General features: G+C 55.3%; 1 protein-coding gene across 1 annotated transcript; it reads left to right on the plus strand.

Moving 5' to 3' along the window:
- Positions 1-12,958: 12,958 nt before the first annotated feature.
- On the plus strand, positions 12,959-22,376 carry LOC144283013 (ral guanine nucleotide dissociation stimulator-like). The gene is made up of 12 exons (XM_077846656.1): positions 12,959-13,126; positions 15,884-15,984; positions 17,079-17,272; positions 17,469-17,707; positions 18,485-18,700; positions 19,057-19,160; positions 19,661-19,730; positions 20,488-20,559; positions 20,981-21,055; positions 21,601-21,633; positions 21,987-22,108; positions 22,298-22,376. The coding sequence occupies exons 1-12, from the start codon at positions 12,959-12,961 to the stop codon at positions 22,374-22,376; spliced, it is 1,473 nt and encodes a 490-aa protein (XP_077702782.1).
- The last annotated feature ends 371 nt before the right edge of the window (positions 22,377-22,747 follow it).

Raw genomic sequence — 22,747 nt, forward strand, 5'->3', positions numbered from 1 at the left:
GGGAGTCTGTGGGAGGGGCGCCAGACCTTGATCTTCCCAGTGGTTCCCGGTTTGGAGGCTGACTACAGTGCCCCTCCTTGTGTCTCTGGTGTGAAAAGCAATCAACCCTATCCGTGAGTGAGGCCAGGACCATGCTGACGCTCAGAGAAGGGAGAATGCATGATTTTCTACAGTCCTTGGTGCCATCCTTCCAGGACAGAAGCCTCATCATCAACCCAGTCCTTTCTTGTCTCTACCAAGTGTTCACCACAGCCCAACGAGTCCTGGGCCAGCAATTCTCTAGGTGAGTGACCACCCCATACACCACTGGGGCCAAGAACAGAAGCTTTGGCGAGCAGACCACTCACCAATCTGCCACAAACCTAAGCCCCAAATCCGCTGTGCGTGGAGGATGCAGTAGAGGAGGCCCTTGGCCATTGAGAAGAGAGAAGAAGTAGAAACACCAGACTCAGACAGGTTTTCTGGATGACCAGGTCATCTACTGCAAGGCCAGCGACAGGGGGGTTGGAAGTCATGCTGAGGACATTCTCGGGGACCCCTACACAAAGAATGGTGCTATGCGAGTACCACATGGCATGAAAGGCCATGCTCTGATGCGGCTCCGCACCTGACTCTCCCCAGCACCCTCTCTCCCATCTCGGGGACCTGGCCTGACCGCAATCTGCAGGACACCTGGCCGTCCCTGCACCGGGCCTGCTTCGATGTACAGGAGTCCTGGGTGCAGGCAAACCTGTATGCCCTGTATTGCCATGCCCCCATTATCGTGAAGCCACGGCAACTTCTGCAGCTCACGGAGGCAGACGCAGAGTCAGAGGGTAAGGGGGATTGCAAGCTGGGCAGACTATCTGGGATGGGGTTCAGGGGCTGCGTGTTTCTCTATCGGCCATGGACTCTGCCCTGTTTCTGGAAGGACATGGGGCAAGTCAGCCCTGTGGACAAACATTTCTCCTTATCCTGTCCCAGTGCCAGCTCCACGGCTCCTTCCGGCGTCTCCTCCGTCGGCTCCTCCAGACCTGAAACAAGAGCTGGTGCCTTCCTCACGTGTACCGGGTCCTGAACTGCAGTCAGTTCCACCACCAGCCTTCGTGGGGCCTGACACTCCTTCCCTAAGCACAAAGACGGAGCCACCTCCAGCCCCAGAGGCCACCTGCCACTGGGGAACCCCCGCGCACCAGCGGCATGAGGAGCAGCCTGGGCTCATGGCCTTCCCTCCCAAGCTGGTGGCAGAGCAGTTGACCTCCATAGACGCGGTGAGCAGCGGGGCGCCCAGGCGGGGGGGCCGGGCCGGGCTTGCTTCCTGCTGTCATCTGCCCCAGTCCTGCCTTTCCCTGATGCGCACTTGTGTGGTCGGGGTCCAGATCTCAGCTCCATCCCTTACCAACCACCTCACCCTGTCCAGTTCCTCAAACCCTTCCTCTCACTGTCCATCTGCAGACTGTGGAGCTAGACCATGGGATGGACTGACCCAGAGTCCCTGTCTCGATTACATGAGCCAGAACTGATACGTAAAGGGGCAGGCCCTGGTCCTGGGCGGGCAGCGGGGGCAACTCACTGTGTGCGGCCGAGCCCACGACTCACCACGCACCTGCCTTGGAGGCCGAGCACCCCACACTTATTAGGCACCTAATGGAAACCGAAGTTCAGGGAGGCAGACAAATGTGTGGCTGCCCCCCACTCTGTGAGAATGTGCTGTTGAGAGAGGAGGAGGGCCAGGGCATGAACAGTGGGAGGGGAAGATGCCCCCTGAGGATCCCCCTTAAACTGCCACCTGTAACTTGAAGTTAGTAGGGATGATTGGGTACAGAGCCCTCCTGCCCCCCTACCACACCCTGGCAGTACCTGCTCCTCGTTCATCCTGCACTGGGCTCCCTCAGGGAAGAGCAATGGAGGGCAGTCCAGGGACTCTAACTGGGTCAGGCCACTTTCTGTGCTGGCTGAGCCCCGGCTCTGACAGGGGACCCCTATGTAGGACATGAATCCTGCATGTGCAATGGCTGTGTGAGCGAGCGTCCCCCTATTCTCTAGGATCTTTTCAAGAAGGTGCAGCCCCAACAGTGCCTGGGCTCCATCTGGTCCAAGAGAAATGAGCCTGGATATGAGCACCGGACATGCACAGTCAGTGCCACCGTCACCCAGTTCAACAACGTGGCCAACTGCGTCATCACCACCTGCCTTGGCAACGCACGCATGACGGCCCGGGACAGGGCGGAGGTGGTGGAGCACTGGATCAAGGTGGCCAAGGTCAGCCTACGGGAGGCCCGGCTGACCTGCTCTTCTGAGCCTGGCAACTGCTCTTCCCTTGATCATTCCTCAAGGCTGAAGTCTCTGCTCTGAGTTCTTCTTCCCGGGAACATGCTGCCCATCCCTTGCATGGCCTGATGTTGGGATGCTCAGTTCCCACATGACTCTTTCCTTGGAGGGAAGGGAAATGCCGCCTCTCCCCAGCAGGGCTCCTCGGGGGGTCCTCCATGCGCCCTTCTGTAGGCCCCTGCACATCCGTCTCATGCAGGAGAGGAGACTGACACTGAGCAGAGTGCAGCTCTCCAGCACACAGGGCTCCTGCTGGCCACCTGACAGCTCATGCTCTTCCTCCCCAGGCCTGCCGAACCTTACGGAACTACTCCTCCCTGCACGCCATCCTCTCGGCACTGCAGAGTGTCTCAATTCACCGCCTGAAGAACACATGGGCCAAAGTTTCCAGGTGAGGGGTCCTTGCTCCAGAAGGACCATGAACGATGAGAGATGTCCCATAGGCCTGTCCTTTCTGGCTTCCTCGGTCACCCTGGACTTCCTAGGAGGCAGGAATCCATGACAACAGGATGTGGGTGGGCAGGCGGGCAGGGGATTTTCTCAGGCTTCCTGGCCAAGAGGCCACCATGCCTCCAAAGGTCCCCATTTGGGGAGTCTGGGCTGAGCTGAGGTACAAGGTTTTGGATGCGAACATGACAGCAACTAGAGTCTCTTCGCAATTGAAACCAAAACTGACCAAAGCAGAGCTGTTCAATTAATAGGGCATCGGATGCACCGGATGACCCTCCAAAGAGCTCCCTCCCGTGTCCTTCAACGACCTGAGTGCTCAGAGGAACCCAAGGAAACCCTGATCCAGCAGTTGAACTCCTTCGAGGTCTCAGATCACAGGGTCTGCCCTCAACCCGACCCTAGTGTTCCAACATCCGTCCTGCCTTCTTTCTCTCTCCTCAGGAAGAAGATTCAAGCATTTGAAAAACTGTGCTCCCAGGACAATCCCCAGAGCAGGAACCTGCTTCTCAAGGTAGTATGGGAGGTGTTGGGATAGAAAGAGAGGCGGCGTGGGAGCAACGGTGTCCTACGTGACTGAATTAGGGACTGGCCCGGAGCATTCCTTCGGCGAGTGAAGCCTTTGGCATGAACGTGGACGCAGCCTGGGGTGAAAATCCACCAGGGGTGGAAAAGCAGCTGCTGCTCAACCAGGATCCCTGAGCTGGACCCTCGCGCTCCCTGTCGCCAGCCGGTCTCGATGGGGGCCTCTCCCGAACTGGAGAGCCCAGAGGACAGGCCTGTGCCCAGCGAGGGGTTTGAATGGGATGAGGGCCCCAAAGGTGATGGTAGGAATAGGACCCTGGTCACTGGGAGACCGAGGGAGGGAGCTGGAATTCGCCCCTTTCCCAGTGAGGAACCAGGCTCAGGGAGGCCAGGCTGCAAGCTCCAGGTCACACAGGGAGTGAATGCTGGAGCTGAGGTTGTTCTGGAATCCCTCACGGGAGGCTGAAGGAGGACGTCGCGGCTACCCTCTGCTTCTGGTCGATGTCCAGGGTGTGAGGTCAAAGATGGGTGGTGGAAGGGGAGGTGGGCGGGGTGTGGGGGCGACTGGGATGTGGGCACTGGGAGGGCCCCTGATGGCATGAGCACTGGGTGTTATTCTATATGTTGGCAAAATGAACAGCATTAGAAATAAATATATACATAAAAAGAAAAGAAAAAAGAAAGTTTGGTGGGAGTAGCGGCCCGAGGTGATCACGGTCTTGAGGAACTTGTCCTTGGCCCTACAGGACCGGCCGGCTAAGCTTGGAGCCCTGGGGATCAACATGCAGACAGCATGGAAGAGGCGGCAGCAGCAGCAGGTGAGCGAGCCCCGGATCCGTGGCCTCGAGCCCAGAGGAGAGGGTTCTCCCCGGAGAGCTGGAAGGCCCCAAATCAAGGCAGGTGGGCCCTTCCGACTCCAGCTCTGCCTCCCGTAGCCACAGCTTCCACAACCCTTGTTTCGAGGTGACCCGGAGGAGGGTCTATACAGCTGGAAACAATGTGTCTGTGGGGGCAGGGCCCGGAGCACCTACACCCCGACGTCCTACAGCTCGCACTTGACGCGCTTAGGAGGACTCTGGTGTTGTGGGAGGGTGAGGGGGGGAGCCCAGGGGAGGCCCCAAGGGTCCTGGTCTGCACCATGTGGGAGCTGGGGCGAGCGGGCCGGGGTGCTGACCTGTCCCAGGGAGGGACCCCGGGGACCCGAGAGCAGGGCCTCATTCCTTCCCCGCCCCGACACAGGGTGTCGTCCCCTTCCTGGGCACCTTCCTCACCGAGCTCTTCATGCTGGATACTGCCATGGAGGAGTACCTGGAGGTGCGTGGGCCCGGGGCTGGGACGGGGGGCAGGAGTCCTGATGTGGGGGAGGACAGGGCCCCTGAGCCGAGCCCCGAGCTCTCCGTCCTTGGCAAGTCTCCCCTCCTGAAAGGCTCCCCGCTGCCCTGGGAGCGCGGGTCCAGGGCCCAGGGCTGGGAGGAGTGAGGGAGGCTGCACCTAGGTCACGGGTCCCGAGATCGAGTCTGCGGCCCGAATGCCAAGCGGCCGAGGTCAGGCTGGGTGGGCCTCAGCGTGTGGGGGTAGAGTGACATCAGGGTCCCCGGCCTGAGCGGGCCCTTAGCGAGCCTCGCATCTCCTGCCCACCTGAGGCATTGTCCTCCCCTCCTGTGCTCCGGGACGCCAGATCCGCTCCCTCCCCGCCAGGTCTCCTTTCCCTGGACCCGGGGCCTGGCCTGGATCGCAGGCCTGTCACCGGGGGTCCTGGCCCCTGTGTGCCTGGCCCTAGGGCGGCGTGAGTGGGGGTGGGTAGCGGCACCCAGTAGCACCCGAGGCCCCTCCCCGATGGACTGTGCTTGTCTGCTTTCCAGGGCAATGAGGTCAACCACCGGAAGAAGAACAAGGTGAGGCTCTCTCTGAGCTCCCGCACGGAGGGGGAGGCTGGGGCTGTCAGAGGGGTCCCCGGGAGCACCACGCCGGGCCTCCATCCCCTCATTGTCACATTGTCGGGGACGGTTACCTGAGAAAGGGAAAGTCCCCGCAGTTGGCCAGGCCAGAGGCGCGGCCATCAGGGACACCTGGCCAGGGCTGGGCCGGGTGGGCTCCCCTCTGAGAACCAGCTGGGACGGGAGGAGTGTGCAGGATGGGGGGTCGCCACGTGTCAGAGACCAGCCCCGGGCCCCTGTCCCCGGGCGCAGCCCCCGAAGGCCTCGCTGCCCCCAGGCTCCTCATGCCCCCGTCCTCTCTCCGGGCCCAGGAGTACCGAGTCCTGACCGAGATCCTGCTGCTCCAGGTGGCCGCGGATCGGTACCGCATCGAGCCCGTGCAGCCGTTCCGGGCCTGGTTCCAGTCTGGGACGTGGCTCAGCGAGGAGGAGAGGTGAGGCCCCCAGGGCTGAGGGCGGGAGGGCGGCCTGCTCAGGGGCCCCTCAGGGATCCTTCTCCTTTGGCTCCCGGGGCGGCCTCCAGCCCTGCTGCTGGGGCTCCAGGCTCCAGCTCCTTGGAAATCCCAGGGGAGACTCCGGACCTGAAGCTCCTGCTCAACTCACACGTGTCCCTCTGTCCTCAGCTACACCCTGTCCTGCCAGCTGGAGCCCCGAGCCGGCCACCGGACAGGAGGAGCCGGCCGCAGTCACCCTCAGGCCTGAGCCGAGGTGCAGGGGCCTCAAGGGGACAGGGCCCGTCTGTGCGACACCACTTCCTCCCGCCTCTTCTATTGGGAGGACGATATGTCATGGTCTTAACTCATAAATGGAAGATTTCAATGTTGTGATATTAAAGCCGCTTTACTGTCCAGGAGTCGTTTGGGTCTTTTGCTTCCTGTTGGAATCTAAGAGAATCAAAAGGTCTCATAGTCATTTTCTATCTTTTCCATCCAGATATTGTTTTCTTTATTGACGAGGGACAGACAGAGGCGGGCTCCGTGTGGGGGGTCGGTCATGGGCCTGAAACCCAGGGCTCCAGGGTCAGGATCTGAGACAGAGGCAGAGGCCCCGACACTGAGCTACCAGGCGACCCTCTTGTGCTCATTTTAAAGGAGAAATCTTACAGAGTCCCCAGCTCCTGATGTGGGAAGAAGTAGAGGTTCCAGCCTCCTCCCAGCTCCTGAAGCACATCCCCAGGCCCCCTTCCCCAAAGGACAGTGTCAGGAACTTGGGCAGACAGCAGAGACACCCCTCAGAGCTGCTGATATTCAGAGGGTGCAGGGACTTGCCCAGGAACAGCAACACCCCTGACCTGGGAGTCCTGAAGGGGACCGCCCGCCAGGACCCTCTCCTGCCCAGGACAGGGGCTCCCTTTGTACACTTTCAAGGAAGGAGGACTTTGTCTTGCCACTTCTTCTGATGTGGATTCTTTTGGCTTGGGTTTCGGGTTTGCCATTCCCATTATTCGGAGCGTGGAGTCGTCTAGGTCAACCTCTGCAATTGCATCAACACCAAAGTGGGCACACACGTAAAGAGACCCTGTGCTGCACATGGACGGCATGAGGCCAGGGGAAGATCATTAGTGGATGACCTCAGGGCAGGCACGGCTTCCATCCTCAGTCTCGCTCTCGGGTTCCAACTTCACCCCTGACCAAGACTGGAATCCTCCTGGGTCCTTGACAGAGATCTCTGACGTCCTTTTCCCTCTTGGTGTGCATGAGGGGCAGAGATATTTGTGTACATGAAGGCCACACCTGGGCCAGGTTCCATGAACTCCTGTGCTGACTCCTGAGCTAAGATCTCCTGCCTCCCTGTACCTCCCTGGGCAGCTCTCTTGAAAGCAGCAATTCCCTGATGGCCCCAGTTTCTTGGTCGAGGGCCTAGTGGCCGCTCTTCCCTGCTGGGACCTGATGGGTCAGACACCGGCTCCCCCTTGCCAGAATAATGGTTCGGCCGCAGAAACCCACACAATCTCCCTGCGAGACAGGTCTTTGTTGTTCTGATGTCCGTGGTCCCAGACATTCAGCAGCTTGCACACTCAGGCTCAGTGTACACACTTAGACTGTCTTGTCTGGAATCGCTAACTGAGCCTGACCCCTTAGGTCTTATACTTCGGTTATGTCATGGGGGCTCATGAGCCTTTGCTGTCTGGATCGTTGATAGATGATGAATGAGAGAGGAGCATTCAGGGACTTCCGTGAGGGCAATGCCACCAAGCTGATGACCTGAAGGATCAAATGGCAATAAATATATTCCTATCAATTACCATACGAATGGGGCAGGGGGCAAGGGGGTGGAAGAAGAGGGTCTGCAGTTCACCTGCCCCCCCCCAACTTACCTAGATAACTTTAGCATCATCCTGAAAACCTATGAATTCGGCCTGAGATTTAAATAGAGAGTAGCTGGAAGGCCGCAGTGAGAAGATTTGGCGCTTCTCTGAAGGTCGGAAGATGGGGAAAAAGTAAACAAATAAAAAAGCCAACAAGGGGAGGCCCCCCGAAGAACCAGGCTGAGGCTCCAGGGCGAGGCCCCCAGGGCAGGAGAGCCCCCCCGCCCCCGAGGAGCATGAGTTCCAATGAGTTTGGCAGGATCCCAGGAGGGTGGGGAGGCCCTCAGGCTCCCGGGGGCACTAACAGAGCACCTGCGCCCAGGGGAACCCCCACCCCGCGGCCAAGATGCCTAAAGGGCTGCAGGGGGCCCCAGGGCCCCGAGTGCGGATTCCAGCAGGGCAGGTCCCTGCGCCCAGGGTACTAGGGGCACAGCCCAGGACCTGGCTTCCACCCGGGACAGGCAAAGCCCAAAGGCCCAGGAGAGGAGGATGTTCCTGCCCAGGGGGATCCAAGTTGTGCAGGTCCACGGCCCTGCCCCCGGAGCATCCAGGCCCCTGGAGACTGGGAGCTGAGGTAGCTACTGCGGGAGCTGACTCCAGGGCTGGGGAGCCGGCTGCCGCCACAGTGGTTCCTCCTGGGGTCACCTTGTACCTGGGATGAGCAGGGACCTCACAGGATGAACAGCTCCCACTTTGCCGTGCACCTGGCAGGGGCCTGCGCAGCTCCCCCAGGTTCTCATTCCTTAGAAACAGCACAGCAGGACCTGCCACCAGAAGACCACCTAGAAGGACAGCAGAAAAGCCAGTTATTGCCCAAACAGCACTGCAAAGGTCCAGGGGAAGTCGAGGGGGTTACAGTACATAGATTCAGAGGATACGCCCCCTGGCTTTTGGTTTTCTGTTTGCTTCCCCTCCGTTTTTTCTCTTCTCCTCCTCGTCCTCCTCCTCTTCCTCCCCCTCCTCCTCCTCCCTCTTCTTCTTCTTTCCTTTTTTTCTGCTCTTTTCTCCTTTTCCCAATACAACTTGTTTCTGGCCACTCTGCACTGAGCAAAATGACTGAAGGAAAAACTAACCTCAAAAGTGAGACTCAGGAACATTCCTCTTTCTCACTGAGTTACAGAATTTGGATTACAATTCAACGTCAGAAAGCCAATTCAGAAGCACAATTATAAAGCTACTGGTGTCTCTAGAAAAAAGCGTAAAGGATTCAAGAGACTTCATGACTGCAGATTTTAGAGGTCACCAGGCAGAAATTAGAAATCAGTTAAATGAGATGCAATCCAAACTAGAGGTCCTAAAGACGAGGGTTCATGAGGTAGAAGAACGAGTGAGAGACATAGAAGACAAGTTGAAGGCAAAGAGGGAAACTGAGGAAAAAAAGATAAAAACATTTAAAAGATCATGAGGATCGGTGAAGGGAAAAAAATGACAGCCTCAGAAGGAAAAATCTCCATTTCCTTGGGGTTCCCGAGGGCCCGCAAGGGACAGAGGTCCAGACATGCATTTGAACAAATCATAGCTCAGAACTTTCCTCACTTGGGAAGGGAAACAGGCATTCAGATCCAGGAAATGGAGAGATTCCCCCCCAAAAGGAATAAAAACCAGTCAACACCTCGACATTGAATACTGAAACTTGCAAATTCCAAAGAGAAAGAGAAGATGCTTAAAGCAGCAAGAGACAAAAGATCTCTGACTTTTATGGGTAGAAATATGAGATTAACAGCAGACCTCTCCAGAGAGACCTGACAGGCCAGAAAGGGCAGGCAGGATGCATTCAGGATCCTAAATGAGATGAACCTGCAGCCGAGATTACTCTATCCAGCACGGCTCTCATCCAGAATAGAAGGAGAGATCAAGAGCTTCCAAGATAGGCAGGAACTGAAAGAATATGTGACCACCAAGCCGGCTCTGCAAGAAATACAAAGGGGGACTCTGTAATAGAAAGAGGAGGTCCAAGGAAACAATCCACAAAAACAGGGACTGCATAGGTATCATGATGACACTAAATTCCTATCTTTCAATACTAACTCTGAACGGGAATGGACTTAATGAGCCCATCAAAAGGTGCAGGGTTTCAGACTGGATGAAAAAGCAAGACCTACCTATTTGCTGTCTACAAGAGACTCATTTCATTTTTATTTTTTTAAGATTGATTGATTGATGATGGACATAGAGAGAGAGAGAGAGGCAGAGACACAGGAGGAGAGAGAAGCAGGCTCCAGGCCAGGAGCCGGACGTGGGACTCGATCCCGGGAATCCAGGATCGCGCCCTAGGCCAAAGGCAGGTGCCAAACTGCTGAGCCACCCAGGGATCCATGAGACTCATTTGGGGCAAACACCTACAGCCTGAAAATGAATGGGTGAAGAACCATGTACCATTCAAATGGTCCTCAAAAGTAAGCAGGGGTAGCCATCCTTATATCAGATAAACTAAAGTTTAACCCCAAGACTGTAGGAAGAGATGAAGAGGGACACTATATCATACTTAAAGGATCGACCCAACAAGAAGACCTAACAATCATCAATATTTATGCCCCGAATGTGGGTGCTGCCAAGTATATCAGCCAGTTAGTAACCAAAGTTAAGACATACTGAGATAACGATACACTTACTCTTGGTGACTTGAATGTAGCGCTTTCTACGATCCACAGATCTTGTAAGCACAACATCTCCAAAGAAACCAGAGCTTTAAATGATAGACCGGACGAGATGGATTTCATAGATATTTGCAGAAATTTACATCAGACTAACTGAATACACATTTTTCTCAACTGCGCATGGAACTTTCTCCAGAATAGACCACATACTGGGTCACAAATCAGGCCTGAACCGATACCAAAAGATTGGGATCGTCCCCTGCCTATTTTGGCACCATAATGCTTTGAAATTAGAACTAAATCACAAGAAGAAGTTTGGAAGGATTTCAAACACGTGGAGGTTAAGGACCATCCTGCTGAAAGATGGAAGGCTCAAGCAGGAAATTGGAGAAGAACTAAAAAGATTCACGGAAGACAATGACAATGAAGATACAACCGGTCACAATCTTTGGGATACAGCAAAAGCAGCCTGAGGGGCAAATACATCGCAATGCAAGCATCCATCCAAAAACTGGAAAGCACTCAAGTACAAAAGCTAACCTTGCATGGAAAGCAGCTGGAGACAAAAAAGCAAATAGAAACTACACCCAGCAGAAGAAGAGTGTTAATAAAGATTCGAGCAGAACTTAATGAAATAGAGACCAGAAGACCTGTGGAACAGATCAACAAAACAAGGAGTTGGTTCTTTGAAAAAATTAAGAACATAGATAAACCATGAGCCAGCCTTATTAAAAAGAAGAGAGAAAAGCCACGAATTAATGAAATCATGAATGACAAAGGAGAGATGACCACCAACACCAAGGAAACACAAACCATTTTAAAAAACATATCATGAGCAGCAATACACCAATAAATTAGACAATATAGAAGAAATAGACGCATTTCTGGGAAACCACAAACGACCAAAACTGGAACAGAAAGAAATAGAAAACCTGACAGGCCAATAACCAGGGAGGAAATTGAAGCCGTCATCAAAAACCTCCCAAGACACAAAAGTCCAAGGCCAGAGGGCTTCCCTGGGGAATTCTGTCAAACGTGAAAGGAGAAACCATACCTATTCTACTAAAGCCGTGCGGAATGATAGAAAGAGACGGGGTACTTCCAAACTCGTTCTCTGAGGCCAGCATCGCCTTGATTCCAAAACTAGACAATGAACCCAGCAGAAAGGAGAATTATAGACCCATATCCCTGATGAACATGGACGGAAACATTCTCAACAAGATACTAGCCAATAGGATCCAATGCGACATTAAGAGGATTGTTCACCATGACCAAGTGGGATGTATGCCCGGGATGCAAGGCTGGTTCAACACTCTAAAGCAATCAATGTGATTGGTCATGTCAGCAAGAGAAAAAACAAGAACCATGGGATCCTCTCCATAGATGCAGAGAAAGCATTTGACAAAATACCGCCTCCATTCCTGATGAAAACTCTTCAGAGTGTAGGGACGGTGGGGACACTCCTTAACTCTTAAGAGCCATCTACCAAGAGCCCACAGCAAATATCATTCTCAATGGGGAAGCACTGGGAGCCTTTCCCCTAAGACCAGGAATGAGACAGGGATGTCCACTCTCACCACTGCTAGTCAACATAGTACTGGAAGTCCTAGCCTCAGACCCTGTCTGGCTCCTGGAGCGTTACCACCACATCGTGGTGCGCCCATCCAAATGAGGCCAGAGGAACCTGCTATTGTGATATTCCATTGCTGGAGCCCAGGCCTCTGCCAAGCGGTGCTCCATGGCTCATCCCACCCCTTCTGGTCAATCTTCCATCCGTATATCTGTGCTTCAGATACACTGGGTACCAGCCCACACGCCTTATAAATATCATGCATAGACCCCCGGTGATGTGCCTAGGAAGTAGATTCTAGGAGATTCCAGGCTGATCTCCACAGTGCAGGTTGGGAAACTGTGAACTATTTGAGAGACCCAGTGGGTTAGGTATGACATAGCACTGAGAAAACTCAGAAATAAAGGTCTGAATTCAGCTCCGTGTCCTCACGGGTAGACCTCATTGCATGTTCAGTGGGTTGTGTCTATGGCATTTCTTGGCACATGATGTAAAGCTAAGGGGATGGCATGGGGTAAGCATTCATCTGCCAAGAAGGGGCTCTGGATAGGGCTGACTGGAGGAAGGGGCCCAGGTCCCAGTATCTTGAAAAAGTGATGTCACTTCCTTGGTGACAGGCCTGCAACTGATTTGGAGCTCTGGTGACCAGGCACCTGCATTCCACAACCGCTCACTTTACTGGAGACGGTTGAGAGAACAAGATGTCCTCTTGCTGTTGTCCTACTTTGAGTTGCTCTGGGCTCTGGAGAGTCCAGAGTGAGAGATGTTCACGTAGCTGTCGACGTCAGCTCGGCCCTCTTCTCCGACGTTTCTGCTTATGTGGCAGGAGACCTCAACAGGTACAACAAGGCAACCTGGGGAGGCCACTGGAGAGCAGGCACACTGTGATCTCAGCTGAGCGGGCTCCCACCTCTGCCACCTCCTTGTGTGTGTGTCTGTGTGTTTATGCGTGTGTGAGTGTGTCTGGGTGTGTGTGTGTATGTGTGTGTGCGAGTGTAGAGGGGACCGAGGAGAGGAACATGCCCTTCTGGGCACAAACCAGCTGCCAGCTGTTGGCAGCCTGACACACCTTTGATGTTCAGACCCCAGGCCATAGCAGGCAGATGAGAAGGGGAGTCCTGGGGACCAAGCTCAACTCCCAGTATGGGAGTCATGAGCCCAAGAGCCTCTTTCATCTGGCTTCCTCCTTGCCAGATGTCTCCACAGCTGCCCCTCTGGCCTGAACAGGAGAACGTGGTTTCTAATGCAGGTGTCCCCTGGGGGTGATGTCGCGGGAGGACCCTAAGGTCTCTTGGCCCTGTATTTACGGGGCACTCTATTTGCAGAGCTGCACCCAGGAGGTCTTGGAAGAGATGGTCTCTGGCTTCAACTATTCCAGCTCCCTAGACAATGATCTGGTGCTCCCGACAAACAGGGATCGGTGCTGCTCTGAGGTAAGAAACGGAAGAGGGCTCACCCCAGAAATATGGCCCCCACACAAATGAGGAGAGAAAGCTGGGGCCCTCCCCTAGTGTGTCCACATGAGTGTCCCACAGGCCCAACCGCAGAGAGATCTGAACCTCTACGCCTAGCCTCCAGCTACGTGGGATGTGGGAGGACACTCTTCACCTGTGTTGGAGTGGTGCAGGATATAGTTCATGTTTTGAGGAATTGGAGGGCTTTGTTTTGTTTTGTTTTCCCAAAGCCATGAGTATCTTTGCATTCTACTTCTGTTTTTTTTTTTATAATAAAGTTGTTTTTATTGGTGTTCAGTTTGCCAACATACAGAATAACACCCAGTGCTCATCCCGTCGAGTGCCCCCCTCAGTGACCGTCACCCACTCACCCACACCCCCTGCCCTCCTCCCCTTCCACCACCCCTAGCTCTTTTCCCAGAGTTAGGAGTCTTTATGTTCTGTCTCCCTTTCTGATATTTCCCACACATTTCTTCTCCCTTCCCTTATATTCCCTTTCACTATTATTTACATTCCCCAAATGGATGAGAACATACACTGTTTGTCCTTCTCCGACTGACTTACTTCACTCAGCATAATACCCTCCAGTTCCATCCACGTCGAAGCAAATGATGGGTATTTGTCATTTCTAATGGCTGAGGAATATTCCATTGTATACATAAACCACAGCTTCTTTATCCATTCGCTTTCGATGGACACTGAGGCTCCTTCCACAGTTTGGCTATTGTGGACATTGTTGCTGTGAACATTAGGGTGCAAGTGTCCAGGCGTCTCACTGCATCTGTATCTTTGGGGTAAATCCCCAACACTGCAATTGCAGGGTGGTAGGGCAGGTCTGTTTTTAACTCTTTGAGGAACCTCCACACACTTTTCCAGAGTGGCGGCACCAGGTCACATTCCCACCAACAGTGTAAGAGGGTTCCCTTTTCTCCACATCCTCTCCAACATTTGTGGTTTCCTGCTTTGTGAATTTTCCCCATTCTCACTGGGGCGAGGTGGTATCTCATTGTGGCTTTGATTTGTATTTCCCTGATGGCAAGTGATGCAGAGCATTTTCTCATGTGCGTGTTGGCCACGTCTGTGTCTTCCTCTGTGAGATTTCTCTTCATGTCTTCTGCCCATTTCATGATTGGATTGTTTGTTTCTTTGCTGTTGAGTTGAATAAGTTCTTTATAGATCTAGGAAACTAGCCCTTGATCTGATACGTCATTTGCAAATCTCTTCTCCCACTCTGTAGGTTGTCTTTGAGTATTGTTGACTGTATCCTTTGCTGTGCAAAACCTTCTGATCTTGATGAAGTCCCAATAGTTCATGTTTGCTTTTATTTCTTTGGCCTTCGTGGATGTATCTTGCAAGAAGTTACTGTGGCCGAGTTCAAAAAGGGTGTTGCCTGTGTTCTCCTCTAGGATTTTGATGGAATCTTGTCTCACATTTAGATCTTTCATCCATTTTGAGTTCAATTTTGTGTCTGATGCAAGAGAGTGGTCTAGTTTCATTCTTCTGCATGTGGATGTCCAATTTTCCCAGCACCATTTATTGAAGAGGCTGTCTTTCTTCCTTTGATCGTCTTTCCTCCTTATCGAATATTAGTTGACCGTAAAGTTCAGGGTCCACTTCTGGGTTCTCTATTCTGTTCCATTGATCTATGTGTCTGTTTTTGTGCCAGGACCACACTGTCTTGATGACCACAGCTTTGTAGTACACCCTGAAATCTGGCATTGTGATGCCCCCAGATATGGTTTTCTTTTTTAAAATTCCCCTGGCTATTCGGGGTCTTTTCTGATTCCACACAAATCTTAAAATAATTTGTTCTAACTCTCTGAAGAAAGGCCACGGTATTTTGATAGGGATTGCATTAACCGTGTACATTGCCCTGGGTAACATGGACATTTTCACAATATCAATTCTGCCAATCCATGAGCATGGAATATTTTTCCATCTCTTTGTGTCTTCCTCTATTTCCTTCAGATGTGTTCTGTAGTTTTTAGGGTATAGATCCTTTACCTCTTTAGTTAGGTTTATTCCTAGGTATCTTATGCTTTTGGGTGCAATTGTAAATGGGATTGACTCCTTAAGTTCACTTTCTTCAGTCTCATTGGTAGTGTAGAGAAATGCCACTGATTTCGGGCATTGATTTTGTACCCTGCCACGCTACCAAATTGCTGTATGAGTTCTAGCAATCTTGAGGTGGAGGCTTTTGGGTTTTCTACGTAGAGTATCTTCTGTCTTCTGTTTTTATTATTTCACCTACTAGTCCCAGATATGCTTTGGAGAAGCCAGCTCCACCGTCCCTGCCGACCTTCTCTGAGCCCTTCCAAATCATCACACTAAGGAGGGTGATTTAACACAAAAGCAAGGGCGGGATGAAGTCATCCTATATGTTTTCATATCAAATGTTTACATAGTTTCTCCCTATATGTTTCTCAATAACATGTCGTCTCTCAGAACACATGAGATCATTGTAGGCCCAACAGCTCATGAGCTGTATCCTGATAGATCTTCGTAGTCCTCCATCAATGGGGCCGTCTGCCACAGGCATTCAGACTCTCAAGGCCCTGGCCTTTGACCTAATGCCATTCTCTTGCCATCTCTGCAGTCCTGCAAGGAGCACCTTATGTGTCCCCACAGACTGTTTGGGTTGCTAGACCTGCCATAACCTGGAACCCCAGATGAGGGGGAAGGCCTCTGATGCCTCCTGGCACCAGTAGCTGGCTCTTTTTGGAATGATCCACCCAGGAACGCTTGGATGAGGTGCTCATCCAAGAGTTCAACTCCTCCATCTCCCCTGACAAGCAGAAGGGGATCAGGCCACCAACCACATCCATTAAAGGCCTGCAGTGAGAGCAGGCCCCCATTCATGGTCAATCCACACGCAGAGAGGATCAGGGCATGCCCAGAGCCTACTCTAGAAAAAACTGACACCCTTGGGCCCTGCAGGAGAAGGGAATTTTCCCTTGAGCCTTCCTCCTAGGTCAGGGACAGCCGAAGCCACATCCGCTTAAGGGAAACCCCATGCAGCCCACGCTCTGGTCTCTTCTCACCCGCAATGTATATGAACTTGAACAGCATTTGAGGGTCTAGGCCTCTGTGTTCTCGTGGCAGTTGGGATGTAACTGAAGACTCTGTGGCATCCTGGTCTTCGTAAGAGCTAGTAGTTGAGAGGAATGCTGTTGTTGCTCGGCTAACAGAACGTGTTGAAGTGGCCAATGCTTTACCATGTCTTCTCTAAAACCAGTGGTACTTTGAAGCCTCGAACCTTTTTCTGTGTGGGCACTCGAGTCCCTTGTCCTGTGCAACTTTCTGAGGGGTTGGGAGTCTGTGGGCGGGGCGCCAGACCTTGATCTTCCCAGTGGTTCCCGGTTTGGAGGCTGACTACAGTGCCCCTCCTTGTGTCTCTGGTGTGAAAAGCAATCAACCCTATCCGTGAGTGAGGCCAGGACCATGCTGACGCTCAGAGAAGGGAGAATGCATGATTTTCTACAGTCCTTGGTGCCATCCTTCCAGGACAGAAGCCTCATCATCAACCCAGTCCTTTCTCGTCTCTACCAAGTGTTCACCACAGCCCAACGAGTCCTGGGCCAGCAATTCTCTAGGTGAGTGACCACCCCATACACCACTGGGGCCAAGAACAGAAGCTTTGGCGAGCAGACCACTCACCAATCTGCCACAAACCTAAGCCCCAAATCCGGTGTGCGTGGAGGATGCAGTAGAGGAGGCCCTTGGCCATTGAGAAGAGAGAAGAAGTAGAAACACCAGACTCAGACAGGTTTTCTGGATGACCAGGTCATCTACTGCAAGGCCAGCGACAGGGGGGTTGGAAGTCATGCTGAGGACATTCTCGGGGACCCCTACACAAAGAATGGTGCTATGCGAGTACCACATGGCATGAAAGGCCATGCTCTGATGCGGCTCCGCACCTGACTCTCCCCAGCACCCTCTCTCCCATCTCGGGGACCTGGCCTGACCGCAATCTGCAGGACACCTGGCCGTCCCTGCACCGGGCCTGCTTCGATGTACAGGAGTCCTGGGTGCAGGCAAACCTGTATGCCCTGTATTGCCATGCCCCCATTATCGTGATGCCACGGCAACTTCCGCAGCTCACGGAGGCAGACGCAGAGTCAGAGGGTAAGGGGGATTGCAAGCTGGGCAGACTATCTGGGATGGGGTTCAGGGGCTGCGTGTTTCTCTATCGGCCATGGACTCTGCCCTGTTTCTGGAAGGACATGGGGCAAGTCAGCCCTGTGGACAAACATTTCTCCTTATCCTGTCCCAGTGCCAGCTCCACGGCTCCTTCCGGCGTCTCCTCCGTCGGCTCCTCCAGACCTGAAACAAGAGCTGGTGCCTTCCTCACGTGTACCGGGTCCTGAACTGCAGTCAGTTCCACCACCAGCCTTCGTGGGGCCTGACACTCCTTCCCTAAGCACAAAGACGGAGCCACCTCCAGCCACAGAGGCCACCTGCCACTGGGGAACCCCCGCGCACCAGCGGCATGAGGAGCAGCCTGGGCTCATGGCCTTCCCTCCCAAGCTGGTGGCAGAGCAGTTGACCTCCATAGACGCGGTGAGCAGCGGGGCGCCCAGGCCGGGGGGCCGGGGCAGGCTTGCTTCCTGCTGTCATCTGCCCCAGTCCTGCCTTTCCCTGATGCGCGCTTGTGTGGTCGGGGTCCAGATCTCAGCTCCATCCCTTACCAACCACCTCACCCTGTCCAGTTCCTCAAACCCTTGCTCTCACTGTCCAGCTGCAGACTGCGGAGCTAGACCATGGGATGGACTGACCCAGAGTCCCTGTGTCGATTACATGAGCCAGAACTGATACGTAAAGGGGCAGGCCCTGGTCCTGGGCGGGCAGCGGGGGCAACTCACTGTGTGCGGCCGAGCCCACGACTCACCACGCACCTGCCTTGGAGGCCGAGCACCCCACACTTATTAGGCACCTAATGGAAACCGAAGTTCAGGGAGGCAGACAAATGTGTGGCTGTCCCCTACTCTGTGAGAATGTGCTGCTGAGAGGGGAGGAGGGCCAGGGCATGAACACTGGGAGGGGAAGATGCCCCCTGAGGATCCCCCTTAAACTGCCACCTGTAACTTGAAGTTAGTGGGGATGATCAGGGTACAGAGGCCCTCCTGCCCCCCTACCACCCCCTGGCAGTACCTGCTCCTCGTTCATCCTGCACTGGGCTCCCTCAGGGAAGAGCAATGGAGGGCAGTCCAGGGACTCTAACTGGGTCAGGCCACTTTCTGTGCTGGCTGAGCCCCGGCTCTGACAGGGGACCCCTATGTAGGACATGAATCCTGCATGTGCAATGGCTGTGTGAGCGAGCGTCCCCCTATTCTCTAGGATCTTTTCAAGAAGGTGCAGCCCCAACAGTGCCTGGGCTCCATCTGGTCCAAGAGAAATGAGCCTGGATATGAGCACCGGACATGCACAGTCAGTGCCACCGTCACCCAGTTCAACAACGTGGCCAACTGCGTCATCACCACCTGCCTTGGCAACGCACGCATGACGGCCCGGGACAGGGCGGAGGTGGTGGAGCACTGGATCAAGGTGGCCAAGGTCAGCCTACGGGAGGCCCGGCTGACCTGCTCTTCTGAGCCTGGCAACTGCTCTTCCCTTGATCATTCCTCAAGGCTGAAGTCTCTGCTCTGAGTTCTTCTTCCCGGGAACATGCTGCCCATCCCTTGCATGGCCTGATGTTGGGATGCTCAGTTCCCACATGACTCTTTCCTTGGAGGGAAGGGAAATGCCGCCTCTCCCCAGCAGGGCTCCTCGGGGGGTCCTCCATGCGCCCTTCTGTAGGCCCCTGCACATCCATCTCATGCAGGAGAGGAGACTGACACTGAGCAGAGTGCAGCTCTCCAGCACACAGGGCTCCTGCTGGCCACCTGACAGCTCATGCTCTTCCTCCCCAGGCCTGCCGAACCTTACGGAACTACTCCTCCCTGCACGCCATCCTCTCGGCTCTGCAGAGTGTCTCAATTCACCGCCTGAAGAACACATGGGCCAAAGTTTCCAGGTGAGGGGTCCTTGCTCCAGAAGGACCATGAACGATGAGAGATGTCCCATAGGCCTGTCCTTTCTGGCTTCCTCGGTCACCCTGGACTTCCTAGGAGGCAGGAATCCATGACAACAGGATGTGGGTGGGCAGGCGGGCAGGGGATTTTCTCAGGCTTCCTGGCCAAGAGGCCACCATGCCTCCAAAGGTCCCCATTTGGGGAGTCTGGGCTGAGCTGAGGTACAAGGTTTTGGATGCGAACATGACAGCAACTAGAGTCTCTTCGCAATTGAAACCAAAACTGACCAAAGCAGAGCTGTTCAATTAATAGGGCATCGGATGCACCGGATGACCCTCCAAAGAGCTCCCTCCCGTGTCCTTCAACGACCTGAGTGCTCAGAGGAACCCAAGGAAACCCTGATCCAGCAGTTGAACTCCTTCGAGGTCTCAGATCACAGGGTCTGCCCTCAACCCGACCCTAGTGTTCCAACATCCGTCCTGCCTTCTTTCTCTCTCCTCAGGAAGAAGATTCAAGCATTTGAAAAACTGTGCTCCCAGGACAATCCCCAGAGCAGGAACCTGCTTCTCAAGGTAGTATGGGAGGTGTTGGGATAGAAAGAGAGGCGGCGTGGGAGCAACGGTGTCCTACGTGACTGAATTAGGGACTGGCCCGGAGCATTCCTTCGGCGAGTGAAGCCTTTGGCATGAACGTGGACGCAGCCTGGGGTGAAAATCCACCAGGGGTGGAAAAGCAGCTGCTGCTCAACCAGGATCCCTGAGCTGGACCCTCGCGCTCCCTGTCGCCAGCCGGTCCCGATGGGGGCCTCTCCCGAACTGGAGAGCCCAGAGGACAGGCCTGTGCCCAGCGAGGGGTTTGAATGGGATGAGGGCCCCAAAGGTGATGGTAGGAATAGGACCCTAGGCACTGGGAGACCGAGGGAGGGAGCTGGAATTCGCCCCTTTACCAGTGAGGAACCAGGCTCAGGGAGGCCAGGCTGCAAGCTCCAGGTCACACAGGGAGTGAATGCTGGAGCTGAGGTTGTTCTGGAATCCCTCACGGGAGGCTGAAGGAGGACGTCGCGGCTACCCTCTGCTTCTGGTCGATGTCCAGGGTGTGAGGTCAAAGATGGGTGGTGGAAGGGGAGGTGGGCGGGGTGTGGGGGCGGCTGGGATGTGGGCACTGGGAGGGCCCCTGATGGCATGAGCACTGGGTGTTATTCTATATGTTGGCAAAATGAACAGCATTAGAAATAAATATATACATAAAAAGAAAAGAAAAAAGAAAGTTTGGTGGGAGTAGTGGCCCGAGGTGATCACGGTCTTGAGGAACTTGTCCTTGGCCCTACAGGACCGGCCGGCTAAGCTTGGAGCCCTGGGGATCAACATGCAGACAGCATGGAAGAGGCGGCAGCAGCAGCAGGTGAGCGAGCCCCGGATCCGTGGCCTCGAGCCCAGAGGAGAGGGTTCTCCCCGGAGAGCTGGAAGGCCCCAAATCAAGGCAGGTGGGGCCTTCCGACTCCAGCTCTGCCTCCCGTAGCCAAAGCTTCCACAACCCTTGTTTCGAGGTGACCCGGAGGAGGGTCTATACAGCTGGAAACAATGTGTATGTGGTGGCAGGGCCCGGAGCACCTACACCCCGACGTCCTACAGCTCGCCCTTGACGCGCTTAGGAGGACTCTGGTGTTGTGGGAGGGTGAGGGGGGGAGCCCAGGGGAGGCCCCAAGGGTCCTGGTCTGCACCACGTGGGAGCTGGGGCGGGCGGGCCGGGGTGCTGACCTGTCCCAGGGAGGGACCCCGGGGACCCGAGAGCAGGGCCTCATTCCTTCCCCGCCCCGACACAGGGTGTCGTCCCCTTCCTGGGCTCCTTCCTCACCGAGCTCTTCATGCTGGATACTGCCATGGAGGAGTACCTGGAGGTGCGTGGGCCCGGGGCTGGGACGGGGGGCCGGAGTCCTGATGTGGGGGAGCACAGGGCCCCTGATCCGAGCCCCGAGCTCTCCGTCCTTGGCAAGTCTCCCCTCCTGAAAGGCTCCCCGCTGCCCTGGGAGCGCGGGTCCAGGGCCCAGGGCTGGGAGGAGTGAGGGAGGCTGCACCTAGGTCACGGGTCCCGAGATCGAGTCTGCGGCCCGAATGCCAAGCGGCTGAGGTCAGGCTGGGTGGGCCTCAGCCTGTGGGGGCCGAGTGACGTCAGGGTCCCCGGCCTGAGCGGCCCTTAGCGAGCCTCGCATCTCCTGCCCACCTGAGGCTTTGTCCTCCCCTCCTGTGCTCCGGGACGCCAGATCCGCTCCCTCCCCGCCAGGTCTCCTTTCCCTGGACCCGGGGCCTGGCCTGGATCGCAGGCCTGTCACCGGGGTGTCCTGGCCCCTGTGTGCCTGGCCCTAGGGCGTGAGTGGGGGTGGGTAGCGGCACCCAGTAGCACCCGAGGCCCCTCCCCGATGGACTGTGCTTGTCTGCTTTCCAGGGCAATGAGGTCAACCACCGGAAGAAGAACAAGGTGAGGCTCTCTCTGAGCTCCCGCACGGAGGGGGAGGCTGGGGCTGTCAGAGGGGTCCCCGGGAGCACCACGCCGGGCCTCCATCCCCTCATTGTCACATTGTCGGGGACGGTTCCCTGAGAAAGGGAAAGTCCCCGCAGTTGGCCAGGCCAGAGGCGCGGCCATCAGGGACACCTGGCCAGGGCTGGGCCGGGTGGGCTCCCCTCTGAGAACCAGCTGGGACGGGAGGAGTGTGCAGGATGGGGGGTCGCCACGTGTCAGAGACCAGCCCCGGGCCCCTGTCCCCGGGCGCAGCCCCCGAAGGCCTCGCTGCCCCCAGGCTCCTCATGCCCCCGTCCTCTCTCCGGGCCCAGGAGTACCGAGTCCTGACCGAGATCCTGCTGCTCCAGGTGGCCGCGGATCGGTACCGCATCGAGCCCGAGCAGCCGTTCCGGGCCTGGTTCCAGTCTGGGACGTGGCTCAGCGAGGAGGAGAGGTGAGGCCCCCAGGGCTGAGGGCGGGAGGGCGGCCTGCTCAGGGGCCCCTCAGGGATCCTTCTCCTTTGGCTCCCGGGGCGGCCTCCAGCCCTGCTGCTGGGGCTCCAGGCTCCAGCTCCTTGGAAATCCCAGGGGAGACTCCGGACCTGAAGCTCCTGCTCAACTCACACGTGTCCCTCTGTCCTCAGCTACACCCTGTCCTGCCAGCTGGAGCCCCGAGCCGGCCACCAGACAGGAGGAGCCGGCCGCAGTCACCCTCAGGCCTGAGCCGAGGTGCAGGGGCCTCAAGGGGACGGGGCCCGTCTGTGCGACACCACTTCCTCCCGCCTCTTCTATTGGGAGGACGATATGTCATGGTCTTAACTCATAAATGGAAGATTTCAATGTTGTGATATTAAAGCCGCTTTACTGTCCAGGAGTCGTTTGGGTCTTTTGCTTCCTGTTGGAATCTAAGAGAATCAAAAGGTCTCATAGTCATTTTCTATCTTTTCCATCCAGATATTGTTTTCTTTATTGACGAGGGACAGACAGAGGCGGGCTCCGTGTGGGGGGTCGGTCATGGGCCTGAAACCCAGGGCTCCAGGGTCAGGATCTGAGACAGAGGCAGAGGCCCCGACACTGAGCTACCAGGCGACCCT

The sequence above is a fragment of the Canis aureus genome, chromosome 14, assembly GCF_053574225.1.
Source record: "Canis aureus isolate CA01 chromosome 14, VMU_Caureus_v.1.0, whole genome shotgun sequence".
NCBI lineage: Eukaryota > Metazoa > Chordata > Mammalia > Carnivora > Canidae > Canis > Canis aureus.